This window comes from Camelina sativa, chromosome 17, assembly GCF_030686135.1.
Source record: "Camelina sativa cultivar CO46 ecotype springtype chromosome 17, ASM3068613v1".
Classification (NCBI taxonomy): Eukaryota; Viridiplantae; Streptophyta; class Magnoliopsida; order Brassicales; family Brassicaceae; genus Camelina; species Camelina sativa.
In genome coordinates, this window is record NC_141896.1 from 9,603,019 (window position 1) to 9,628,077 (window position 25,059).

General features: G+C 37.9%; 2 protein-coding genes, 1 long non-coding RNA gene and 1 pseudogene across 6 annotated transcripts; 1 reads left to right on the top strand and 3 right to left on the bottom strand.

Annotated features, from left to right (window-relative positions):
- Positions 1-952: 952 nt before the first annotated feature.
- On the bottom strand, positions 953-12,886 carry SECA2 (Preprotein translocase SecA family protein). 3 transcript variants are annotated; one of them, XM_087494395.1, is made up of 37 exons: positions 11,172-12,812; positions 10,997-11,052; positions 10,587-10,859; positions 10,270-10,506; positions 10,050-10,169; positions 9,779-9,907; positions 8,665-8,799; positions 8,505-8,574; positions 8,316-8,380; positions 8,090-8,210; positions 7,807-7,898; positions 7,650-7,715; positions 7,488-7,552; positions 7,336-7,423; positions 7,094-7,159; positions 6,873-6,988; positions 6,308-6,398; positions 6,078-6,161; positions 5,903-5,995; positions 5,694-5,789; positions 5,502-5,587; positions 5,118-5,196; positions 4,912-5,025; positions 4,655-4,750; positions 4,459-4,522; positions 4,070-4,359; positions 3,623-3,678; positions 3,335-3,452; positions 3,151-3,231; positions 2,813-2,892; positions 2,651-2,705; positions 2,449-2,518; positions 2,157-2,346; positions 1,933-2,056; positions 1,778-1,852; positions 1,505-1,691; positions 953-1,260 (listed from the first exon to the last, which is right to left on the bottom strand). In XM_087494395.1, the coding sequence occupies exons 1-36, from the start codon at positions 12,775-12,777 to the stop codon at positions 1,527-1,529; spliced, it is 5,412 nt and encodes a 1,803-aa protein (XP_087350521.1). In that variant the 5' UTR covers positions 12,778-12,812; the 3' UTR covers positions 953-1,260; positions 1,505-1,526. The 3 variants fall into 3 exon arrangements, with proteins under 3 accessions (XP_087350521.1, XP_010496319.1, XP_087350520.1); XM_010498017.3 differs by lacking the exons at positions 9,779-9,907; positions 10,050-10,169; positions 10,270-10,506; ... (1 more) ...; positions 10,997-11,052; positions 11,172-12,812 and adding an exon at positions 9,022-9,359; XM_087494394.1 differs by lacking the exons at positions 953-1,260; positions 1,505-1,691; positions 1,778-1,852; ... (26 more) ...; positions 8,505-8,574; positions 8,665-8,799 and adding an exon at positions 9,451-9,682 and having other exon boundaries at positions 11,172-12,886.
- Positions 12,887-16,046: 3,160 nt separating this feature from the next.
- On the bottom strand, positions 16,047-16,771 carry LOC147923445 (uncharacterized). Its single transcript, XM_087495256.1, has one exon. It carries the CDS (start codon positions 16,769-16,771, stop codon positions 16,121-16,123), a length of 651 nt encoding a protein of 216 aa, XP_087351382.1. The 3' UTR covers positions 16,047-16,120.
- Positions 16,772-17,240: 469 nt separating this feature from the next.
- On the bottom strand, positions 17,241-18,556 carry LOC109131632 (putative F-box/kelch-repeat protein At1g20940 pseudogene; annotated as a pseudogene). The gene has a single exon (XR_015586013.1). The product of XR_015586013.1 is annotated as a putative F-box/kelch-repeat protein At1g20940 pseudogene (transcript).
- A 378-nt stretch (positions 18,557-18,934) lies between these two features.
- On the top strand, positions 18,935-19,956 carry LOC147923446 (uncharacterized). Its single transcript, XR_015585948.1, has 3 exons — positions 18,935-19,267; positions 19,402-19,742; positions 19,836-19,956. It is a non-coding gene; the product is annotated as an uncharacterized LOC147923446 (long non-coding RNA).
- Positions 19,957-25,059: the final 5,103 nt, after the last annotated feature.

Sequence of the window (25,059 nt, forward strand, 5' to 3'; positions counted from 1 at the left end):
ATTTTTCATCTTCTTCTTCTCTGCTTTTTGTTGTGTATTCAAGAAGAACAGCAGAGGTCACCAGTCACTAATGAATATTCTTTCTTTGATTTTGTGTTTAAGAGCGTATGCTTATGTAAACATTTATTTTGGAACTTTTTCTTACTATGCTGGCGTTTTTCAGTTTCTGTATGCCTTTATGACTCAATGCACTTGTTTCTATTTTTAGCAACGCGTGATTTTTTCTGTTTCATTTTTCTTCTCCTTTTTTTTTTCTTTCTCTCGAAATTGCCAACGTGTTTATTTATTCCAATGTAAACAACAGATCCGGTTCAATAAAATTTAGGGTTACAGAGAAAATGTCTTAAGCATTGAATTTATTTCCTGATGATTAATCAGTTTCTACAATGAAATGGATTTTTCATCTTCTTCTTCTCTGCTTTCTGTTTCAAGAACTAAAGAGGTCACCAGTCACCAGTCACCAATTAATATTTTTTCTTTGATTTTGTGTTTAAGAGCTTACGCTTATGTAAACATTTATTTTGGAACCTTTTCTTATTATGCTGGTGTTTTTCAGTTTCTATATGCCTTTATGACTCAATGCACATGTTTCTATTTTTAGCAACGCGTGATTTTTTCTGTTTCATTTTTTTTCTCCTATTTTTTTCTCTCTCGAAACCGCCAAAGTGTTTATTTATTCTAATGTAAACAGATCCGGTTCAATAAAATTTAGGTTTATGGAGAAAATGTCTTAAGTATTGAATTTATTTCCTTATGATTAATCACTTTCTACAATGAAATGGATTTTTCATCTTCTTCTTCTCTGCTTTCTGTTATATATTCAAGAAGAACAGCAGAGGTCACCAGTCACCAATCAAAATATTATTTCTTTGATTTTGTGTTTAAGAGCATACGCTTATGTAAACTTTTCTTTTGGAACTTTTTCTTACTATGCTGGCGTTTTCGCCCAACGTTTCAACAAGCAATCAATAATATTATACGCATCATGTTCTGATTTCGCAAATAAATACTTCTTTGTGATAATCACATTTACATCATAATCATCGACAATAAACAGTGAATCAGTGATATTGTACATTCATTTCCCCCTCATAAAGAAAACGTTGAGTGTGTATTTCAAAACCCGGTACGCCACTCCATAACCATTAGGTTCGGTGTTCAGCTTCGTTTTCCAAACTTTGGTCTAGTTATACCAAAATATCACCCAGACCGAACTGGTCCGTGTATTTACCAATGTGAAATTTCGTCTGGTTAAAATACCTGCCAGAGATTAGAGATCTCATTAGCATAGACAGCAAAATGCAGAAATTGTGAAGACATCAGTGTCATCTGGAACATGAGGACTGTAAGACACTGATAGATTGATCATTGTTTTAAACGTCCACATCAGATTAACTTTCAATTTAAAAGCATGATGTAATCAAACTTGAGCATTAATGGGCACATTGCCTAGTTTTTTAGCATTCAATTGTATATAAGTAGTAGAGAATGTAAAGTGTGGTACCTCAGCTTGAAACAATCGAGTCTTAAGATATGAATAGTTCTTGGGAATCCATCGGTGATGACCAGTACTGCAAGATTGATTCTATGGTTAGCCTTCTGGTTGCACTTAGCATTGAGATGAAAAACCGACATCCATCAATCTTATATTCTTCGAGAGGGTTTCTATGCGCAAAACTTCTGACATTCACCTGTTGAGATTTAACATGAGAATCAGACAGATAGAGAGCGGGAAAAAGCTAACAAAAAAAAAACAGATAAGGATCACTGTCCTTACCGCTGAGCTTAGTTTATTCATGTTCACAAGATGGTCTCTCCAATAACAATCCAATGTCTTCAAAAGAACTGCTCTCTATGTCCCAAAAAGAAAATCGATCAGACATGGTAATGTCAATCATGTGAATACACGTAGAGACATAAATAATCACGTACCTCTATTTCTTTTATGTATCCATCATCAAAGCCAGAATCTTGAACAACAGTCAAGTATGAAGCAATCAGATAATCACCGAGGAACTTCCGCAGAAGATTAATTGATGTCCGGTACCTCCCACTCCTACAGACGATATCCTTAAAGAGTTAAACTCAAAGTCTTTCTCAAGATACACACAGGTCGACACAATCTATACAAAGACTTTATTAACTTTAGTACTCACCCCGTCAAATCATCGGAGCAGATATCGAGCCAACGTCGCAGTGAAGAATTCTTTCTGCGAATTCCCCTGAAAACGTTTGGAGGTTTTGGCAAGTGCGGAAGGTAAAAATCTTCCATATCTATTGAACTTGTCTCATGCAGGTTTTCAAGGGACTGTAACATGGTTACTTCTGTGACTCCAGAAAATGACTCTGATAGAGCTTATTGTTAGATCTCATGAGAGAGAGTGGATTTTTTTCTCAAGAAGCAAGATATTATTCTGCAGTAGATGGAAAACAAAGAATAAAGCTTACCATCCAGTAGGTTCCCTGTGATAGCTATAAACTCTTTCAATAACTTGGCCAAGCTCCAGTATCTTGGATGCTACCACAAGAGATCATATATTAAGAAATAATTAAACATTGCAGCAAAAATTAACAAGATATTTTTTCTAGAGAAAAATGCGTTTGATGACCCTTATTTGGCAAATTTTTACTGGACAAGAGATTTATTTACCTTCTGTGGATTAGAATTTCCAACGACGATTTCATCTACAACAGCTTGCATATATCTGCAAAATAATAATAATGTAGTTAAGTCAGTGAGATCTCAAACTCAAGAGTCAGTGGTTGAAAAACTATGCACATGAAACACAGGTAACTGCAACGTAGTGCTTACTGGAATAGATGCTGGGAGCAACTTTCGTTTTCTCCGGTCAAAAGTAGTTGCCTTAAATCATAGACATGCTTCCTTTGAACCTAAAGAAGAAAAGAAAATGTTTGTTTAGATACAGAATATACCATACATATGGTATGAACTACAACTAATTCAAACTTAAATTGGTCAACCGATAACCGTTCAAATAGTATAACTGGCAGTAAAAGATGAAAAAAGTGTGCAACAAAGTAAAGAGAAAACAGCTGTAGTCTTTCAAGCTTATAATCATGGTACTAGAGATATATATTTCCATATGGTTAAGATGCAAATCCAGTAAAAATAATTGGCAAAGCTGGTACCTCTAACACTTCATCAAACTCGACCAGGCTTTTTCTTATACCAAAGAAGTATTTCTCTGCATTGATCTGGAGAGCTAGAAGCTACAATGTCGAATGAGATGAGCCAGATTAGCAGAAATAGACAATATTTGTATGAAAAACCAATGAAGGAACCAGAAAGAAAATAGAACAATGAACTCCTTACTTGTTTTACTATTGTGTCACCTTCAATTGGTAAATCTTCATCGTTTGTGATCTTTGATATAAGTCTCACAGCCCACTCAGTATCAAAATTAAACTTCTGAAACATCTCATCTTGCAAGCTGTAAGCAAATTAACAGTAATATGAAGCATGTTGCATAACAAAGACTGGTATGATTCCCAAAAAAAATCAGATTGATGCAAATTTTATATTATCAAAGCAGTGAAGTCTTTTACGTGTAACTTAGCTAATACAGAGAGTTTAGTTCCGGAGAATAATCGATCTGATTACCTTACCATAAACCGCGTGGATCCTGGATCTCCTTGCCTTCCAGCTCGGCCCCGAAGCTATAAAAGATAATATGGAAGCAGAAACTTGGAAGATTATACATTTAGTCATTTGAATTCATCAAAGACGGCAAATGACATGTCGTGTTGACTGCAAGGTCTCTACCATCTTCACAATAAAATGATACTATTGTATTCATAATTCGAGAAAACAAATTATCGCATTTCACTCGTAAAAAGAACAAAGATTATGTAATTCTTTGTTCATCATACTACCATTCTAGATAGTCGTCCAGGAAACATATTTTTAAAGGTTCGCAAGTCAAAACAATATACTGGAGATGACAGGTTGGGGGAAGGGTTTGCTCTAGTACTTAAAACTAATAATAAGATTAACACATTTGTTTCAAACAAGTAGCATCCAGGCAGATCAGCAAAACTAATAGCTTACCTGGTTATCAATCCTCCGAGACTCATGCAAAGATGTCCCAATCACATGAAGGCCTCCAAGCCTCTTCACTTCAGACCCTTCATGCAGGCAATGGGCCTCACAGTCCTTTAAGACAGACAGATAAGCCAGAGCAATAGCAGGGCCTAATGGGTACATTTCTGACTGCTCGTTGACAAGATTCTGCAGTTGCAGAGGATCCATGGTCTGGCTTTTCTCCAAAGATTCTGTGATCGCGGACTTTGCCTTTTTCCTTGTCCAGCTTTTACTTTCACTTTTGCCAACATATTTTGCTGAGTCAATTGATTCCAAATGAAGAAACTAAACATCAAACATAATCCAAAGACTATGCGCACAAATTCCTAAAATAAGTGTTGGATATAGAGGCAAACCCATAAGTGAAGCTCTAGCTAGCAAAGCTAATGATGATGGTCCCACTTTTATTTTTGACAATACCTGATATGATTTTACAGGACAGTTCAGTTATTCTACAATGGGATAGTAGAATAGGGTAAATGATCTTTCGACCTTTATTCTTATGAATACCTATGTAATGAGATCATAATATGAATACTTTAGCACGTATACCTTCTGTGATAACTCATTATCGTCAATATCATCAGCCACAGTTTCACTCGTTAGATATGAAAGGATGCTATCTTCTATAATTTCCCTTGCAAGCATCTGATTAAACCCACAAACAAAGCAGGTGACTTTTGAGCAGGAAATCAATGTACAGATCACAAAAAAGATAAAAATAATACACAGCTAGAATGCTCTAAGAAGACAATCAACTGCAGGTTAGACGAACATCTGGTAAAAGATAAAGACGTTAGCCAATATACCTTCGGATTTCCTCCCAGAATAATGTCAGTACCCCTACCAGCCATATTTGTAGAAATGGTGATGGCATATTTTCTTCCTGCTTGGGCTATAAAATCAGCTTCCCTGGCAGCATACTGAATGAAGGAACAAACATAATATCAGAACTAGCTGGCATCATTTGAGCGATGCCGCTTTTGCTATGCAGAGGGACAATTTTCGGATTCACCTTGGGTCGGGCATTCAGGACATTGTGAGGAATTCCCCATTCTTTCAGCAGTTCTGATAAGTATTCAGAATTCTCTACACTGCAGGATGACGCTAACTTGTTAATAATGGAAAAGTAATGTATTTTAAAATATATCTTCTTATGTAGTCCTCCTTGGTTCATTATTAGATCTGCCAACATAAACCACACTCGATAAAGAAATTCAACATATACATATGTCAGTGTTTTAAGTATCTCCAAGAAAAGAGGGCCTGAATCTTTCTTCTGTATGTTCTTTTTTTTTTTGACATCAGGACATTGCGATATATTCTGAAATCCTGAATAAATATGCCTAAGTCTATGTGTGCAAGAGATTCTAAAGTGGTTTTAGTCGCATGGAGATACCTTGTTGTTCCTACTAAAACAGGTCGACCTTGCCCAAACATGTCTTCAACTTCTCGACGAACATATTCCCATTTACCCCGAGCAGTCTAGCATGCACCATACCAGAGGGTTGAATGAGAAGGCACACTTTGTTTAACTTTTAGCAATGAGACGAAAAATGCAAACACAAAGTTGAGTTTTAAGGATGCTTACCGCAAAAGCTTGTATTGGTAGATCGATACGAATATTTGACAAATTTGTAGGAACTTCAATAACAGGTATTTGAAACATTTTCAAAAACTCCTTTTCCTGCAAGAAGGTGAAGAAACACGTGTGTTTTAAACTGCGTTATGCAGTCAAGAACATAATATGTTCAGGAAAAAATTAAGAAGATGGGTCAAAGTGAATCCCCATGTACATACTTCTGTTTTTGCTGTCCCAGTCATCCCGGAGAGCTTTGGATAGAGTTTAAAAAGTGACTGATAGGTAATTTGAGCCACAACAATCGAATCAGCCTAAGATCAAAGAGTTACCGTCATGAATGAAAGTTTTTGAAGCATACTTTTACATTACAACTTATGAATACGGGTGACAAACCTGAATCTCTAGACCTTCTTTAGCCTCGACAGCCTGGTGAACTCCTTCAGACCATCTCCTTTTATCTTCAACTCTTCCAGTCAACTGAAGAAAATTAAAATCCTTTGTTTACTCAAATCCTCATACTTTTTTAAATAAGATATAAATGGAATTACATAACAATTACTAGCTATCTCACGCAATTTATGAAATGAAATACTGAATACAATTGAAGCCAAATCTACTTATACCTCATTGATGATTAGTGCTTTCCCATCTCTCACAATATATTGGACATCCCGCTTGTAAAATTCTTTAGCTTTTAAAGCATTCATAACAAACCTGCAATAATCAAAATTTTCAATAAACAGGGATCCAAAAAAACAGCACAGAAGCGTTGCACCAAATATGAGAAAACACTTATTTCGAAACAGGAAAAAAGACTACTATCTGTAAGAACATGATAGGATTGTGAATATGAAAACAGATCATAAACAGTTTCTTAAAATTTGAGTAAAACAGTATAAGCGGATACAATAATATCCAGGAGTAGGCTGTCTCCTAAGAAATTCATGATTATTATGTAAGAAAATGATACCCTACTATTCTTTATTCAGCCATAAGCCATTAATCAGCACCAACCAGTACAGCATTTTTACCCCATATCTTCACCAATAACTGGCCAAACATATAAACTATGACAACTAAATCTAAATAGTCACCATTCAAAAATCTTACTACTAAAAGCCAACTACCGAAGTTCTACATAACGATATAGAAGCATCAAGAATATCAGTAATAGTAACAATTAGATACCTTGCCCATGGATCATTTTCGTCCCATAAATCAACAGTCTCAAGAGCCATTTCAGCAAGAGATATACCATCTTCAGTGAGTTCCACTGAGTTTTCTTTTAGTTCAGCTTTGTAATGCTATAAACAAGAATTTCAAATATCATTTTAGAAAAATCCACTTCCTTAAATAAAAATAAAAATGCTCGCAATAAAGCAACAGAAAAAGGAAACGACAAAACTCACAATATCCTTTAAGAGAAGTTCAGCCACTTTGGCAGCAACTGGATATCGTGCGGCATTTTCGTTAGCCTGTGAAACAAGTACAACAGAAAGGACCCCATCAATCGGTGAAACTGTGTCCCAAAGTTATTGTTTTTCTTTCTCTGCTGCATCTACCATTCTTAACCACATTCAAACTATAATCCAAATGTCTGAGTCTCCGAAGAATAATAAATTTCTAAGCTTATTATAATGAACTACATTACCTCACCACTTATCAGCAAAGGGTTTCTGCCTTCATCAATGAGTACTGAGTCTACTTCATCAACTATTGCAAAGTGAAATGGTTTTGGCCTGTGCGTCACAAATTGTCACTATTAAAATCAAACTAAGGAATAAAAAGATTTAGGGGATTTACCATCTCATCACAAGTTGTTCACGGTTTGAAGTAAGGTTATCTCGTAGATAATCAAATCCAAGCTCCTGAGTTATGCAAAAGTGTTGGTAGAAAAGAGATGAGAGATGACAAAAAAAAAAGATCTAATCCAAGTAGAAGATACGATATGAATGAAATACTTACTGAGTTATTGGTGTATGTTATATCACAGCTATAATTGAATTTTCTCTCTTCAGCTTTCATTCCTCTCTAATTGTTAAATCATTTTAGAAGAAAATGCCATAAGTTTTCTACTTAAAAATCTAGAAGGTAAGAGGCAAATAGCACCCGTGTAACCTACCTGAATGAGACCAACTGAAAGTCCTAAGAAGCGGTGAACACGACCCATCCATTCAGCATCACGCTGGGCCAGGTAATCATTCACAGTAACCACTGCCAATAGAAAATCAACAATAACAGTGTTAACTAGATGCTAAGTGATATATTCTTCATAGGTATATCATTGTCGAACAATATGTAGTAAAACTGAGGCAACCAGGCCAGGCCATACATCTCACTTGCCTTATTCAAAATTTCAGCAAATGATCAAGTCGTAAAGAAGCCAGAGAGAGCAGACAACATACCATGAACGCCCTCACCAGTTAAAGCATTAAGATATGCAGCTAAGGTGGAGACTAGTGTTTTCCCTTCACCTGTCTTCATCTCTGCAATAGATCCATCATGAAGCACTCCTCCACCAATTATCTGATGCAGCAACTTAAAACATAAGTATACCCAACAACCTCTCTTCAAGATAATAGAAATACACCAGCATGAATTACAAATTTGAGAATATAGATATAGACAGACCTGCACGTCAAAATGACGCATTCCAATTGTTCTCTTTGCAGCTTCTCGGACAACAGCAAATGCCTCTATACAAGGAAAACACACACACAAAAGTGAGAAAGTAATTGCATAGCTGTATTAAAACTGTACATTGTCAATAAAAAAGTAACTATGAGTAAAAAAAATTAAGAAGTAAGATTTTGATCGAACCAGCTTGCATATCTGCTAGGGACTCCCCTCGCATTAATCTTTCTCGAAATTCTGAGGTTTTAGCTTTCAGCTTAGGAGTAAAAACAAGAAAAAGTTAAAATACATTAAAGAATCATATCTAAGAAATGAAAGCTCTCACGCAGTGAAGGCTAAGTCGAACCTGTTCATCGGAAAGGCTTTGTATCAATGGTTCAAGGAAATTGACAGATTGCACAAGACGGTAGTAGTCCCGCACAACCCAATAATTCATGCTCGTAAAATCTTGTACATTCCTCTTCATACGACCCAAATTCCCCTAAAAATAAGTCAATAAAACATGAGAAGTAACATAACCCTGAGGAAGAAAGTTCAAATCCCAAAGCGCACACATTCACAAGGAATCCCATGAGAGAAAAGAGACACCAGAAACAGCTAAAAGATACAGACGAGACAAATGATCGAACAGTTGGTGTGCGTCAAGTACTGACAAAGTTCTCGGATTACAGGAACTAAGATTGTTGACGCATATCAATCATACCATTAGGGAAGCAGAGACAACGCAGTTTCTTCGAACAAGGTGACACCTCTGAATCGGCGTGACGGAACGAGGGAACAAAACACCAGATACGGGTTTTGTCCATGGGAACTTATTACTTCGAGACAAGAGGCAAGGAGCTGGCTGGCATGTATTAGGGTTCACAAAATTCGAAACAGAACCCATAATACAAAAATTGCTTTTGTTACAGTAACTTTCTCGTTGTTCTGGTTCAAGCCTCCATGGATGAAGGAAGCTCTAGTGTCTCTCAATTCTCGTTCTGTGCCTCGCTCAAATTGTTTTTTTGCCTCTGTTACGGTGGCGCTAAATTGATTGGCCCTATTATAAAATGATATATATTTTTTTTTTATAAATAAATATTTTACTGTTAAGTCCCTGAATATTTTAGACTCTTGCAATATGTCACTCAGCTTAAGAATTAATCTTTTCTTGTATTTGATTTAATCTCAACGTACTGTATATGCAAATTGTGAATCACATATATACACAGATGGGACGAAAGGATTCATATAGACATGGCTGATTTATTTTTTAGATATACACAGCATTCTTTAGAGTAGAATCTATGGAGGAAACTAACTTATGGAAGAATGAAAACTCCACGAGAAAATTGTAGTTTTTGTTAGCATCCACAATAGTATACCTGTAATATTGAGACAAAACTTCTTCTCGTCACAATCCATGAATGCAAAACCAAAAAAGAAGAAAAAAAATACAGACAATTTGGACTAAGAATCACCTTAATGGTTTTATCTGCAAACCCTACAAAGAGCTTGCCTTCCCAATATGACAAAGATGTGATTACTGATGAACCTGGGATTGATCCAACGTGAGTACAGTCTAGTGATATCTCATCTCCTGACAATTCCTACAAACCAGTGGTTCGGAAACAGATGTTAGGAGAAAAATCCAACAACATATAATAGGAAATTATAGATTTTCTTTTTACGCTTTCGGTTAGATCTGTAGATTATTCGTCATAAGCTCGGGTCTACAAACTAGTGGACTACCTGTACATTGATGGTTTTGTCCCAACCTCCAGTGAATAGCCATTTACCATTCACGGCAATGCTGAGAATTGCACCACTCTGTATTTTTGTACACTTCATCAATGTATCATCCCTCCATATCTGATGAAAGAATCATAAGAGCCTAGGATTTAGAGACTGAGAATAAGAGTGAAATGAAGCAAATCAAGCTAAATGTTTTCTTTAAGGAAACATAAAAAACCTGTATATCTCCGTTTTGATAAGCTGCCACTAGGGTTTGATCGTCTGCAGCTAGAGACAGAATAGATCTCACAATACCTGGAGTCTCTTCCCCCAACACCGTCAACAAACTGTGGTCACTTAGACTCCACAATCGAATGGTTCCATCCCAGCTTCCGCTGTATAGTACTCCATTTAGCACAACAAGCGTTGAAACTACAGATTTATGACCACTCATAGTACAAACCAGGCTTCCATCCTGGGAAAACAATCACCTTCAAATTATAATGGAAATTTTATCAAGACAAGCTTCACAAGTGTATAGGAAAATTAACTTACTTGCAATGACCAAGCTTTGATAGTGTTATCTCCACTGCCACTATACACATACCCGTATTCTGAGTATGCCAATGCATGAATTCCAGTATATCGCCAGTCTTTTGGCTCGTACCACTTTCTTAGCGGCTGATCTTCCAGAGGGAAACTAGTGCTCCAAACAAAGATACCTCCTCCACCGTCGCCACTGACACATACTAGTTCTGCTCCGTCTATGTGCATCAAAGCCATTACTTTATCCTGATGACCTTTAAACGTATGCACATGGGAGAAGTCCTGCATATAGAATGTTTTACATGAAGATCTATATAGCTAGAATCAGAGAGCTGTTACCGAGCTAAGAAGAACACGACCAAAAATCTGTAAAGAATCTATCACTAAATATATATGTGGAATCATGATTGAATCTGTACCTTCAGAGACCATACAAGGATAGTTTTATCATATGAGGAGCTGAACAGAAACCCACCTATACAGAGAAAAGGGACATAAAGATGCGTCGTAAAAGGAAGGTTGAGTACATTGTTATCATTTGTTCAACATATAATAATTGGTAAAAAGTTAGAAAACAGTACACCGTATGTATACCTCCAACCGCTAGAGCCGTGACAGAGTCTTGGTGTCCCCGCATGTCTTTAGATTTAACCTTTCCTTCTGAAAGTCTCCCAACAAAATCTATGTCAACCTTACCCTCCTCTGCTTCACCGCCAGTTTGTGCTCCAGGCGACGCTTCTTCCAGTTCTTTACTTTTCACATCTACCAGGTGACATAATTCACTTAGAGACAAACAGAACTCTTTTCTTTTCCCAGAAACCGTCTTATGCAATCCACTCAGAGAATTGAACCTAGGATTCATGACTAGGTCCCTGATGCATTTCCATAGATCAGTCAAAACTGGACGACCCTGAGGATCAAGACAGCAACATTGGCGAAGAACTTCAACCATAAATTTAAACTTCCCTTGGAGTTCAGATTCCAAACATAGTTTCTCCATAATACCAGTGTAAAGCACCAAGAGATCCTCGAGACCCTCTTCACATCCTTTTGCATCCACACAATGTACGCTTCCAATCAGCTCCTCGGTAAACCGTTTTCCAAGAAGAAGCTTGAGGAGAAGAAAACAAACTGGCCAAACATCAGAGCTATACGAAACCAAAGATTTTGAGCTGGCATTTTTTATCAACATCTTCTGTTCTTTCAACAATTCAAACAACACCTCTGAGCTCATAAAAATACCCTTCTGTAGTAATCCAATCAAAATCAAACCCATTTCCGAAACACCAACTGGTTTTCTCAAAGATCTAGTTTCTTCAGCGATAATCTGATACACATTCCTACCAGTTTCAATCAACTCAATCAAATCAACATAAGCATTCTCAAATTCGTCAAACTTCACACAAGAAACACTCAAACAGCCTGAGATCACCCCTTCCTTATGCAGATTAATAAGCGCCTCACATATTTGCATACCAAACATTGCTAAACGTGAAGTATCATCAGCATCTTCAGTGAGATTATCTAATTCTTCCCCAGTAAGCTTCTCACCCACTAAATACAAAACCCCATTCTTCAAATCACCCCACAAGCCAAAAACTTTAGAAACACCTCTCTGTTTAATAGATACGATCGCATCAAGCTCATATCTCTCCTCCTCTCTCATCCCCCACAGACAACTCATCATCCTCTGGACATAACTATACTTGAGGAAAGAGTCACAATCATCAAGCTCAAACGAGGCAACACGTAAAAGACTCACCTTCGACTCATCATCCTTCAGAGTTCCACATAAACACGAAGATAAAGCAAGATCAGTAACTTCACTCTCACCGTTTTCCACGGAGACGGCGTCGTGGACTAAGATCCGATCCTTCCAAGTGGCGTAAAAGTCGTCGGACCATGAACGAACGACGAATTCAACGGGATTGTTTTTACAATTCCGTCTAGGTTCAAGCTTAATCTGGGAAACAGAAGGGAACAGTCTGAGAAGATCGATGTTTTTGGGGAGAGCCGATGGTCCTTGAGGAGGTAACTTGACGAGAACAGTACACGCTGGACATCGGATTGTGTTCGGAAACTTCTTGGGAAGATTCGTTAAGCATTCTTCGCACGCCGTGTGTCCACAGGAGAGCACGCGCGGAACTGAGGACACGCCGTCGTAAGATTGTAGACACACCGGACACTCCGGTGGCTCCATCGCCTTCGATGATTCGATTCGATGAACAACTGAGTTTATACGACGACGTTTATACACTATGACTAAAAACCCAACGTTTTAGTCCTGAGGGTATTTCTGGTAATTCACAAAAGATCTTCTACCAACACAAACACGTTTTTAATTCCGAGGCAGAGAAACAGAGTACCTGTTGGTTACTTGTCAATGAGTAAACAGAGTACCCTGTTAGTTTAGCTTTATGAAGACTAGGAAAGCGACCCGTGCGTTGCCGCACGGGGAGGTGAAATCCTAAATTGAAATTTAACACTTGTAATTCATCTTAAATTCTTTATTTTCTCAATCAATTTGATCATTTTCACTTCTTGCTATTGCGTTCTGCTGATTAAAAAGCCAAAGACTCATTTCAATGTTATTATATTTTATGTTATCATACATAAAAGTGAGCCTTTTTTAGAGTTTGATTTACTATGAACATTACTTTTAACCATATATAAAATTTTACTTATGTTTGTCTCCGACCATATGGTACTATATATTGGTATCCTTTCTTAATTCGCTATTAGAAATTGTCTTTGTTGTTGATCATTATCAATCAAAATACATATGAGGCTGCTTCTCTCTTGGTTTATTTACTATATCGAGAAAATACTAAATGCCACTTATCGAAGGAAGGTCGAAGATTGAGATCAGAGTAGATGGCTGGATTGAGTTTCGTTTCCCCTTCACTTTGATACGCGATTTCTCTTTCCATAGATTACTGATTCACAAATCACAATCAATATTCCGATGTTGTAAGCAAGTGGAGTTTGTATACAAATGATTTACTATGAACATTACTTTTAACCATATATAAAATTTCACTTATGCTTGTGGATGTTTTTTTCTCTCACTTTTAGATATGTACAAAACCGAGTTTTATATGACGGACCAATCAAACCTAATTGGTTAGTATAGAGTAACTCACATTCTTCAGCTACAACTTTTAGAGATATATATTTGGCTATAATGCTTTCCACAGTTACATGCATATTGGTCTCACGTTTTCCCTCAAAAGACCCCCTTCTTTCCTCCCTTTTAATGGGTTAATCTTGATTGCCTTATTTCCTACTAACACATTTGATACATGGATTTGTAATATTTGCTTCAAATCATATATTCCTCTTTGGAAAAGAAAAAAAATCCAAGACGTAACAGACTAAGAATGCATATAGACAAAAACTTGTACACTCATCAGCTATTCAATCAAAATAATTCAATTAAACTAAAAACGTCAGAAAATTAATAAAATATAGAACATAGGATTTTATGTTGGTCTCTCCCAATCCATCCCATTCCACCGTGTCGACTACTCTCCATCCAGGCTGCATCCCCCTCTATTTGATTTCCCACTTATGTCTATGAATCGGTACCATCATGTTCTTCAATAAACGACAGCGAAAACAAAGTTGATGTGGTGAAACAGGTGATAATAATATCTCACCGTTTGATGTTCTCTTCTTTAGGCTAAACACTAATTTTATAAATTTTTTGCATTTTCTTTTTTTTGGCAGATTCCAGATCACTCTAAAAGTGACTGTTATACATTATGTTTTTAAAAAGTTGTATATACAGATTAGAAAGTCATCAATGACTAAATAAGTTACCTTTAGTAGATCTTTTCTTTCTAGCTTGACTTGTCATTTGGTCGTGCTTACGCTTTATAGAATTTGATTTTGTGTTGTCACAAGCTCTCTATTTCCATGCTCATTTGTAATATTTCAATATATTATCAAAATGTTTGATACCCAGAAAGTATAAGAAATTATAATTCAACTAAAATTTTTAAAAACTTTATTTACAAAAAATGCAAACTAACCTGGATCATGGACATCTAATGGAAAAAAAATTAACATTTATACCATGTTTGTTAGAAAAAAATAGGTTAAAATAAGAACATATATAAAATTATAATTATACCATGTTTGTTAAAAAAATTTGGCTTATCCGTAGCTCCAGCATCACTGCATATCATCATGCCTCTCGTATCTTGGTATTGGTTTTTCCAAAAAGTCAAAAATAAAATCTGCACATTGAGAATCAAAAACATTAGCCATGCAAAAAATATGGCACACGTACTTAATAACATTAGCCATGCAAAAATATAAAAACCGGAAAGGCTAAAATTTTTGAAGAGACTAAAAGTTAACAAAAATAAGATTAATGTATGAACTTAATAGTGTCGACTAACAGTAATAATAATCTAACCAAGAAACACTACAGGTCATTCGCAGCAAAAATATTAAATTACCTTGAATTAGAGATTGATGCTTGAAAGTTAAAAAAATACTTCAATAATACAATTCTTTAGTACTCAGAAATTTTTTTTTCGAAACTTGTTTATGTAGTCAAAAAAAGTTTATATATAATAAACAAAGAGGTGTAAGACATAGAGGTGTGAAATATAAAGGTGTAAAAATTAATAGATGTGAAACATGGAGGTACAACAAAGAGGTGTAACACATAGAGGTGTGAAATTAAAAGGTGTAAAAATTAATGGATGTGATTTTTGAAACCAGGAGGTACAACAAAGAGATGCAAAGACTAAGGATGTGTGATTTAAAAGGTGTAAAATTTAGTGGATGTGATTTTTGAAACCAGGAGGTATAACAAAGAGATGCAAAGACTAAAAGGTGTGATTTAAAAGGTGTAAAAATTAATGGATGTGATTTTTGAAACCAGGAGGTACAACAAAGAGATGCAAAGACTAAGATGTGTGATTTAAAAGGTGTAAAATTAATGGATGTGATTTTTGAAACCAGGAGGTACAACAAAGAGATTCAAAGACTAAGAGGTGTGATTTAAAAGATGTAAAAATTAATGGATATGATTTTTGAAACCAGGAGGTACAACAAAGAGATGCAAAGACTAAGAGGTGTGATTTAAAAGGTGTAAAAATTAATGGATGTGATTTTTGAAACCAGGAGGTACAACAAAAAGATGCAAAAACTAAGAGGTGTGATTTAAAAGGTGTAAAAAATAATGGATGTGATTTTTGAAACCAAGAGGTACAACAAAGAGATGCAAAGACTAAGAGGTGTGACTTTTAAAAGATGGGGGTGCGACAAAAAGACACGATTAATAATTTTAAACCGTTGGATTAAAACTGTAACTAATCTCATCCGTTGGATTAAAAGTTGACACAAAAAAGTGGGTTTGCTATTATATATAGATTGGCTTTGAAACTCAGATCATTGAATACAAAAAAATATCTAGAAATAATAAGAAAGAAGAGATAAAAGCACTCCAAAAACATTACAAAATATGAAAATAATGGAAAAAAAAAAAAGTTAACGACTCGGGGATTGTTTCATATCCAAGTGTTCATCTAAATTTCACATGGTAGTTCGAAACGGCACAATGGACAAACATGATTCGTGGCAAACCACTCGAGGATGCAACTATCGTCAAACTCGTGTCCACAAGGTAAGGTCGTCACGACTCTTTCTCCCATCGTAAACTCATCAAAACATATAGTGCACTTGTCGGAGATGGACATCGTCGTCTTCTTGTATACTTTCCTTGACAAAGACTCAACCGCAGACTTACTCGCCGGTCTAGATCGGATATGAATGGTGCTCTCATCAATTAATGGTACTCGCATATACATGGTAGGATCAGTAGGAGTGAACTTAAAAGTAATATAAATTAACAAAGCCCAATCTGGAGAATAGTTAACCGAGGAGGGATAGAGGACATCGATGGCAAGTGTAGTGAGACACTCTTTTGCATAATCAACCTGAAAGGGATTGAGACGGACATCGTCCTCTAAGCAATTCAGTTGTACCCATCTATACCTTGAGTAGCTATCATGGATATCTTTGGCAGGCAAGGAGAAAGCAAGTACTGTCCGGCAATCTCTCATAGGTTCTTCAGACATTAGGATACTCGCTTCGACTTTGATTCTTCCCGCGTCTTCGAGTCTAGGATTGCGGTCGATTTCATGGTTGAGGGATACTCTGTCAGCAAAGAAATTCATTATAATACGAGTTGTGATTTTAGGGTTTATCTTCTCCTTGTTGCAATGTCGTCGTCTGTTTATGCATGTTTTATATATAGCCTAGGGGCGGTGGGACTCTTTGAGATTTTTTTTTATTTTTATTTTTATTTAATGGTTGTTTTGATTTTCGCTAATAATGTTGTTTCCTTTTTGTTAAATATTGGATAATGACAAAATATATCATTTCGTTGTTGAAACAACAATTGCTAAATCCTAATGCTAAGTTAACTAATTCATTGACAATACTCCCGTATTCATGGTGATAATGGACCATAATTGAGCTTATTAAAAGGCCATTTGTATTTTGTGAAATAACATAAATTTGAGATTGTTTTGTCTTCTCTCCACTTTCATTGTATTATTTAATCAATTTTTCAAAACATATCATCGCCTCTCATAGGTAAGAGTTTTCAAGTTTCTTTTTGTAGTTCGATTGCAAACAAAAGAAAATTAGAAATTTAATTAATATATTCACTCATTAGTTTATTTTTTTTCCTTTATAAAGCACCTAATCGGATATGCGTTTCTTAATCAAATGAGTGCCATAATTGCATTCAGATAGGAGATGCGTAGGTCATTGGAAGCTACAATCACCTTCTCCTGCTCATCCTCCTCGACAAAGAACAAGGAGGGCGTAAACGTATAGTATTCTAGGTTCTTTGTGAGCCCACACCAGATAGATCCTAAAACTCTCCAACTCTTATCTTCCATGTCATACACATGAAGCCAACCCTTGTGATAAGAGTCCTTCTTCCTCTCCCTCACCACAAGGCTCTTGCCATCATATGCGACCACGTTCCAACATACAAGTTTTATGTCGTCCATGGATACGTTCTTGATCCGCATGGTGAGGGTCCACTTGGAATTCCCGAGTAGTGTGTAAACTGAGATTGTTTCTTTCGTCCCCGATATCATGGTCAGACGATTGTTCTTCTTGTCTTGTGCAAAAAGCGGTTTTGTATCTGATTCTCCACGATGGAATATGGAAGGAATCAAACGTGCTTTCTCTGTCTCCGGATTGAAAGCTATGAGGCTCCCATCGTCTCTCAAACGTGCCGTCCAAGTAAACAGGTTTCATCCGCGCCGTGAGATCACTTTTGGAGGTGGTGGTGACGGTCGTTTCTGATAACCTCCAACAGTATCCGTCACTGATCTCGAACGCGTACACCGTTTCCATCTCGAGTATGCATACGATCTTGAATCTTTTGGTGGTTTGATTTCGATTTACCGCAAAACCGACGCACATCGCTCTCTCCGTACGAGCAGCGTTAAGGTGTGCACCTCTATTTCGATCACCACCAACTATCGTAGGCAAAAGCTTTGACCCCGAGTGATCCAGGACTCGAAACCTCTTTGTGAGGGGGTTTGCGACGAAGAGATCACCAATGTATAGTAGGAGAAGGCCAGAGCATGAGCCGAAAATGTAACATCGATCTTTTGACAAATATACTTCATCTCCGCTTGACTTAGAATCGCAGGAAGAGAAAGACTTGCATATGACGTAATGTGCGCCATAGTTCATGAGGTGAAACAAACTGGATCCGACAAAGCGGGAAGAGTATCCAGATTCAAAATTCGGATCGTCGGATATATGGGAGTTGATCGATCTATTCGTGCATCGCATCATCGCTAGAGATTTGGGATCCAATCTGAAGAGAATCTCGTCGAGAAGATGAAGGGGTAAGTCATTCATGATCAAAGTTGGATCGAAGTGAGATCTCCCTAGTTCTGTTTTAATTTGCATGTTGATTTGATTGTCCTTGTGTTACTACAGTACTGGCCAGCCTGTTATATAGACAACAAAGTCTGTTATGAAAAGAAATAACAATCAATTATAAAGAAAAGAAAAGAAAAAAAAAGTATCAATTTAGTTTAATTTAATTTAATTTATGAAATCATGGAAATTCAAAAGGTTATATATCTATAGTTTTTCTAGATTGCAAAGTAATTTTTAGTTATTAATTTGAGCAATATGTCACCATATATATATCCACAGTAATAAATCAATACAATAAAAGTAGGATGCGTTGCTCTCCTCTTCTGACACATCAGCTTCTGTATTGAATCAGGTGTTGACACCTCAGTTAAAATCTCTAACCAACTAAATTATAACATTAATACACATCAGCTGATTTTACTCTTAGGTGGACCAAAAAAAAGTAAAACGAGAGCGTTTACTCAATTGCTCGATTTCTTCTTCTTCGTCCCCGGTCCAACTGATGTTGAATGCGATTTTCTCGATTTAATCAATTGCTCGATTTTTTTTTTCGTTTCTGTAAAAAAAAATCAATTGCTCGATGTTGTATCTACAAGAAATCTGATTTTTGGATGAACTTCAATTGCTCGATGTTGTTTCTACAAGAAATCTGATTTTCGGATGAAATTTTGTTGGATATAGGCCGGTGAACTCATGAAAATCGAGTACCAGAAAAAGGTTGCTAATTTTTTCTTCACATACTCAATCTAGATATCTGAGTAAGCCCTTTATCTCGATGCCTAATGTTTTTCCCTGAGTTCTGTTTGATTATTGATTCCATGTCTCAGTGAGGTCTAGATATAATATTAACAATCTCTGCTTGTTTGGGATTTTTTTTTTCGGTATATGAAAGAGCATCTGGTTAGAGGAAGGGAGTGGGAAGAGGTGTATCATGTGATCTACGATGAATGGTTTCTCAATCGCATGGGAGATACTCCTCACTATTGGGAATGGAATTCAATTCCTGAATCTAGGTTTTTTTTTATTTATTATCTGTGTAATAGCTCGTTGGGATAGTGATTATGGAAAATTGTTGCCCTGTGTTATGAAGGTTTGAAAAGGTAACCGAGCTTCTCTATGTATGTTGGTTCGAGAATCGTGGCAGAACGAATAGTAAAAAGTTGATGCTTGGATTAACATATATAGTTTCAAGAACTTGATCATAAGTTTGTCAAGTGACTGATAAGCCTCTAGGTAATATAAATCATTCACTTTGTTTGCATCTTTTACTGAATTAGTGAATCATGTGGTTGTTGTTGTTTTTATTTTTTTAAAACTGAATTTCAGGAGCATCGGACAAGAAGATGCTTAGAGAGACTAGAGATGTCATGGGACATGTGAGGTTGAATAGAGAACAAGGTTATTATACCAGAGGATGACTATAATAAGAGTATGCATTCTCATGCATGAAATTTTATTAATATCAGATTTGTGTGTCGGAGGAAGATTGAAAATGATGTTCACCGCGGAGTATTGGTATGGCTGGAAGAATTTTCAGTCAAAGCTGAAAAGAGAAGACGCAGGGAAATTAAAGAATGGTATGTACAATAAGCATTACTTATCATATAGGAAAGCTAGAGAACTTTTTATTTTCTGGATGTTTTAACTGTTTATTTTCTGCAAATACTATGAATCCCCTGTTTTTAATGTAAGAGATTTTGATGGAATTTGTTTTAAGCTAGAAAACAACGCAAAACCATCGAAATAATGAACACATACAACTTAAAATCATCAAAATCAACTGTGAAGCTTAAGGGGCAATCCAGATACTTCAAACAAAACCTAGAAAAATCAACTTAAACCTAGCAAAATACGAACATGAAAAGCTTAAGGGCCAATTATAACATGGGTTGAAGAAGAAGCGAACCTGAGAGGGATTAAGAAGAAACAAGCTCAATTATAACATGGGTAAAAGCGACCTTAAGCTGAAGGATTGGAAAGTCTTTGATTTTTACTCAAACGCTTATGAATCAAATTTGATTTTTCTAGAATCAAAATAACGATGAAGCTATTGTTTTGGGGAAATTTTGACCGGTTTACACATTTTGACCGGTTTAGTGGTTTTTGTAATTTAGAGTGGTTTGGTAATTTTGACCGGTTTAAGCATGAAACAACCCGACCCCTTTTTTTCTTTTTATTAATTAAATGCAATATATAATTAAGTATCCCATACTACTTAATTAAACAAACCAACCCACACACAGTAACCAACCAATAATAAACCAACATCCAATTACATGCACAGCGGAAACATATCAATAATACAAAACCCATACAATAACATTTCTATCCATTCTATCCAGCAACCTAACATATCTCTATCCAAGGTTCCATCCTAAACAATATAACAAAGACCAACAACACTCAGACGAGACCCTAGTTCATCCTCCTCCTCATCGCCATGATTCCACGTCACATACCTGCACACCACAAACAACAATTGAGATGCGTAAGTATTATCATAAATACTTAGTGAGGCCGTCCTCCCATCTACTGGGTTATACACACAAGCATATGAGACCCTCAAGTTTAAGCAAAACAAACAACACACAACAATACATCAAACCAGGAAAACAAGTCTCGACTGAGACCAGTGTCGACCGATGCCTCACGGTGTCGATCGATGCTACAAACAATGGTGTCGACCGATGCTGAACAGTGTCGACCGATGCCACTCCAAATGGTGTCGACCGATGCTTCCTAGTGTCGATCGATGCCTCCTCTGCAGACACGATCTGCGCGAAACCGAACATCGAACTCTCCTTCCCAATCATCTCGAATCCGTCTCAAACTCACCCAATTACCTCAGAAATCACTGGGAATCACAAAAGCAACGAACCCAAGCAACAAAACAACACAAACAGCAAAGAAAACACACAAACAAGAGAGATCTCATGCTTAGATCAACCATGGTCAAGCACTCACCTCAACAACAGGAAGATTGGATTGAGAAACGTGGAAAACAACACCTCCAGAAGCTCCCCCTTCGTTTCCAGCAACAGCTAACCCTCCTACAGCCTCAGATCTCTCCAAAAACCCCAAGAACAAACCCAGAAAGTCACAGAAACGTTTTCTCTCTTTTCTCTCTTTCTCTTTCTCTCAAAAGCGGCGACTACCAACAAAATAACACGACCTAGGGTCGTTTTCCCCTTTTACACACGATTTAGGGATTTTAATTGAACCAAACCGAACCAATCGACAATTAAATCAAACCCGACCAAACCGGAAAAACATGGTGTCGATCGATGCCAACAAGGGTGTCGATCGACACCCACACCAAAATTACAAAAATTGGTTCGCGGATGTTACAATTCTCCCCCACCAATAAGGATTCGTCCTCGAATCCCGCAGTACAGTCCATCCTCCAAGGACCTCCGTGCCACCGTCATCACGGCCCGCACGTCCCCAGACCGGACTAAACACCATCAGCCAAGGTTTCCCGTGCCACTGTCGCAACAGCCCGCACACCTCCGACTGACCCTCGAGGTCTTCCTCTAGTCAATATACTCACATCAAAAGACACTATTTGCTCACAACTCAGTGCTTCCCCCGTCCGTGGTCGCAACCAACGAATCATGCCGGCTCGCTATAAGGCCAACCGCCTTAAGCTACGGCATCCAGGAAGTCACTCACACACACACACCCCCGCTCTCAGGTCGCAACCTTCGAGTCATACCGGCTCACTGCCAGGCCACAGCCTACAGCTACGGTATCCAGGGAGTCTCAAAATCCCGCAAAACCGTCCAATTGCCAAGGACCTCCGCGCCACCGTCAACACGGCCCGCACATCCCCGACCGGACTAAATACCATCAGCCAAGGTTTCCCGTGCACTGTCGCAACAGCCCGCACACCTCCGACTGAACCACGAGGTCTCCCTCTAGTCAATATACTCACATCAAAGACACTATTTGCTCACAACTCAGTGCTTCCCCCGTCCGTGGTCACAACCAACGAATCATGCCGGCTCGCTATCAGGCCAACCGCCTTAAGCTACGGCATCCAGGAAGTCACTCACACACACACTCCCCCCGCTCTCAGGTCGCAACCTTCGAGTCATACCGGCTCACTGCCAGGCCACAGCCTACAGCTACGGTATCCAGGGAGTCTCACACGCCCACTCCCCCCGCTCTCGGGTCGCAACCCTCGAGACATACCGGCTCACTGCCGAGCCACGGCTCACAGCTACGGTATCCAGGGAGTCTCAAAATCCCGCTCTAAGGTCGCCACCCTAAAGCGCGCTCACGGATCGTCATCCGAAGCAAACATACCACTCCCACTCTCTGGCCACAAAGTCTATTGAGCTATCGGTATCACATGAGTTGGGCTCACACTATCCTGAGCAAATAAGTTCGATGTCAACGAGTATCTCCCGACTAGATCTACCTCAACACTTTCCATTTCTGGAAACTTCTATTTTTAGAAACTTTCCATTTATAGCAACCTTCTATTTATGGAAACTTCCCATTTATAGACTCCCGTGCTATTTCCTTTCCACATGACTCACGAGTCAAAAATCCAAACGAACTCCATTTGCAATACATCCATTTACACAAGTCACCGCCAACGGTATTTCCCGATACCGGCGTGATCCACCACTTTCCAACAACTTTTCAATAGCCAAATGCACCTCCCGCACAAGAAGCTAAAAACACTACACAACTAACAATACACAAAAACACTTACCGTGGAATCTCATTGAAGGCTCGAAGAGGATGATACTAGGACTCCATACCACAAACAAATTGACTAACTACTCATAATCAATTCCATCACACAACATCATGCATCAAGCAAAAAGGAAAATAATTCACCCAATTAAATTCCTAACCGCTCTAACCATCCATTTAACCATCCTAGAACCGTAAAGGCTCTGATACCAAAATGAAACAACCCGACCCCTTTTTTTTCTTTTTATTAATTAAATGCAATATATAATTAAGTATCCCATACTACTTAATTAAACAAACCAACCCACACACAGTAACCAACCAATAATAAACCAACATCCAATTACATGCACAGCGGAAACATATCAATAATACAAAACCCATACAATAACATTTCTATCCATTCTATCCAGCAACCTAACATATCTCTATCCAAGGTTCCATCCTAAACAATATAACAAAGACCAACAACACTCAGACGAGACCCTAGTTCATCCTCCTCCTCATCGCCATGATTCCACGTCACATACCTGCACACCACAAACAACAATTGAGATGCGTAAGTATTATCATAAATACTTAGTGAGGCCGTCCTCCCATCTACTGGGTTATACACACAAGCATATGAGACCCTCAAGTTTAAGCAAAACAAACAACACACAACAATACATCAAACCAGGAAAACAAGTCTCGACTGAGACCAGTGTCGACCGATGCCTCACGGTGTCGATCGATGCTACAAACAATGGTGTCGACCGATGCTGAACAGTGTCGACCGATGCCACTCCAAATGGTGTCGACCGATGCTTCCTAGTGTCGATCGATGCCTCCTCTGCATACACGATCTGCGCGAAACCGAACATCGAACTCTCCTTCCCAATCATCTCGAATCCGTCTCAAACTCACCCAATTACCTCAGAAATCACTGGGAATCACAAAAGCAACGAACCCAAGCAACAAAACAACACAAACAGCAAAGAAAACACACAAACAAGAGAGATCTCATGCATAGATCAACCATGGTCAAGCACTCACCTCAAGAACAGGAAGATTGGATTGAGAAACGTGGAAAACAACACCTCCAGAAGCTCCCCCTTCGTTTCCAGCAACAGCTAACCCTCCTACAGCCTCAGATCTCTCCAAAAACCCCAAGAACAAACCCAGAAAGTCACAGAAACGTTTTCTCTCTTTTCTCTCTTTCTCTTTCTCTCAAAAGCGGCGACTACCAACAAAATAACACGACCTAGGGTCGTTTTCCCCTTTTACACACGATTTAGGGATTTTAATTGAACCAAACCGAACCAATCGACAATTAAATCAAACCCGACCAAACCGGAAAAACATGGTGTCGATCGATGCCAACAAGGGTGTCGATCGACACCCACACCAAAATTACAAAAATTGGTTCGCGGATGTTACACATCAATTGGTGGCAACTTGTCCTGTGGGAAGGTTGTTAAAGGGTGGGGACCAGGGTTCGAGGAACGCCTGGCGCACCAATAACCTACTGGTGGATGTGGATTTCCACAGTGATGGGTTAGGATCGATGCCCTGCAGGGCCAGCTTGGGGTCCGTTTGGGCGGCTAGCAGTGAGGCTAGCGGGCTAGCAGTGAGGCTAGTGGGGTCCATTTGATCCACTAACTCAATTTAATCATGAAGTCATTACGATAAAATGTTTTAACTCATTACAGTCTACGGGTTGAGTTGAGTTGTGATGATCCATGAGACTTGATCCATTTAGGGAAAGTACATAGTATACGTGTTAATTTAATTGACATATAAAAGCTAAAAACATCAATAAAAATAAAAAAAACAAATACAGCAAAACAAAACTGCACAATGA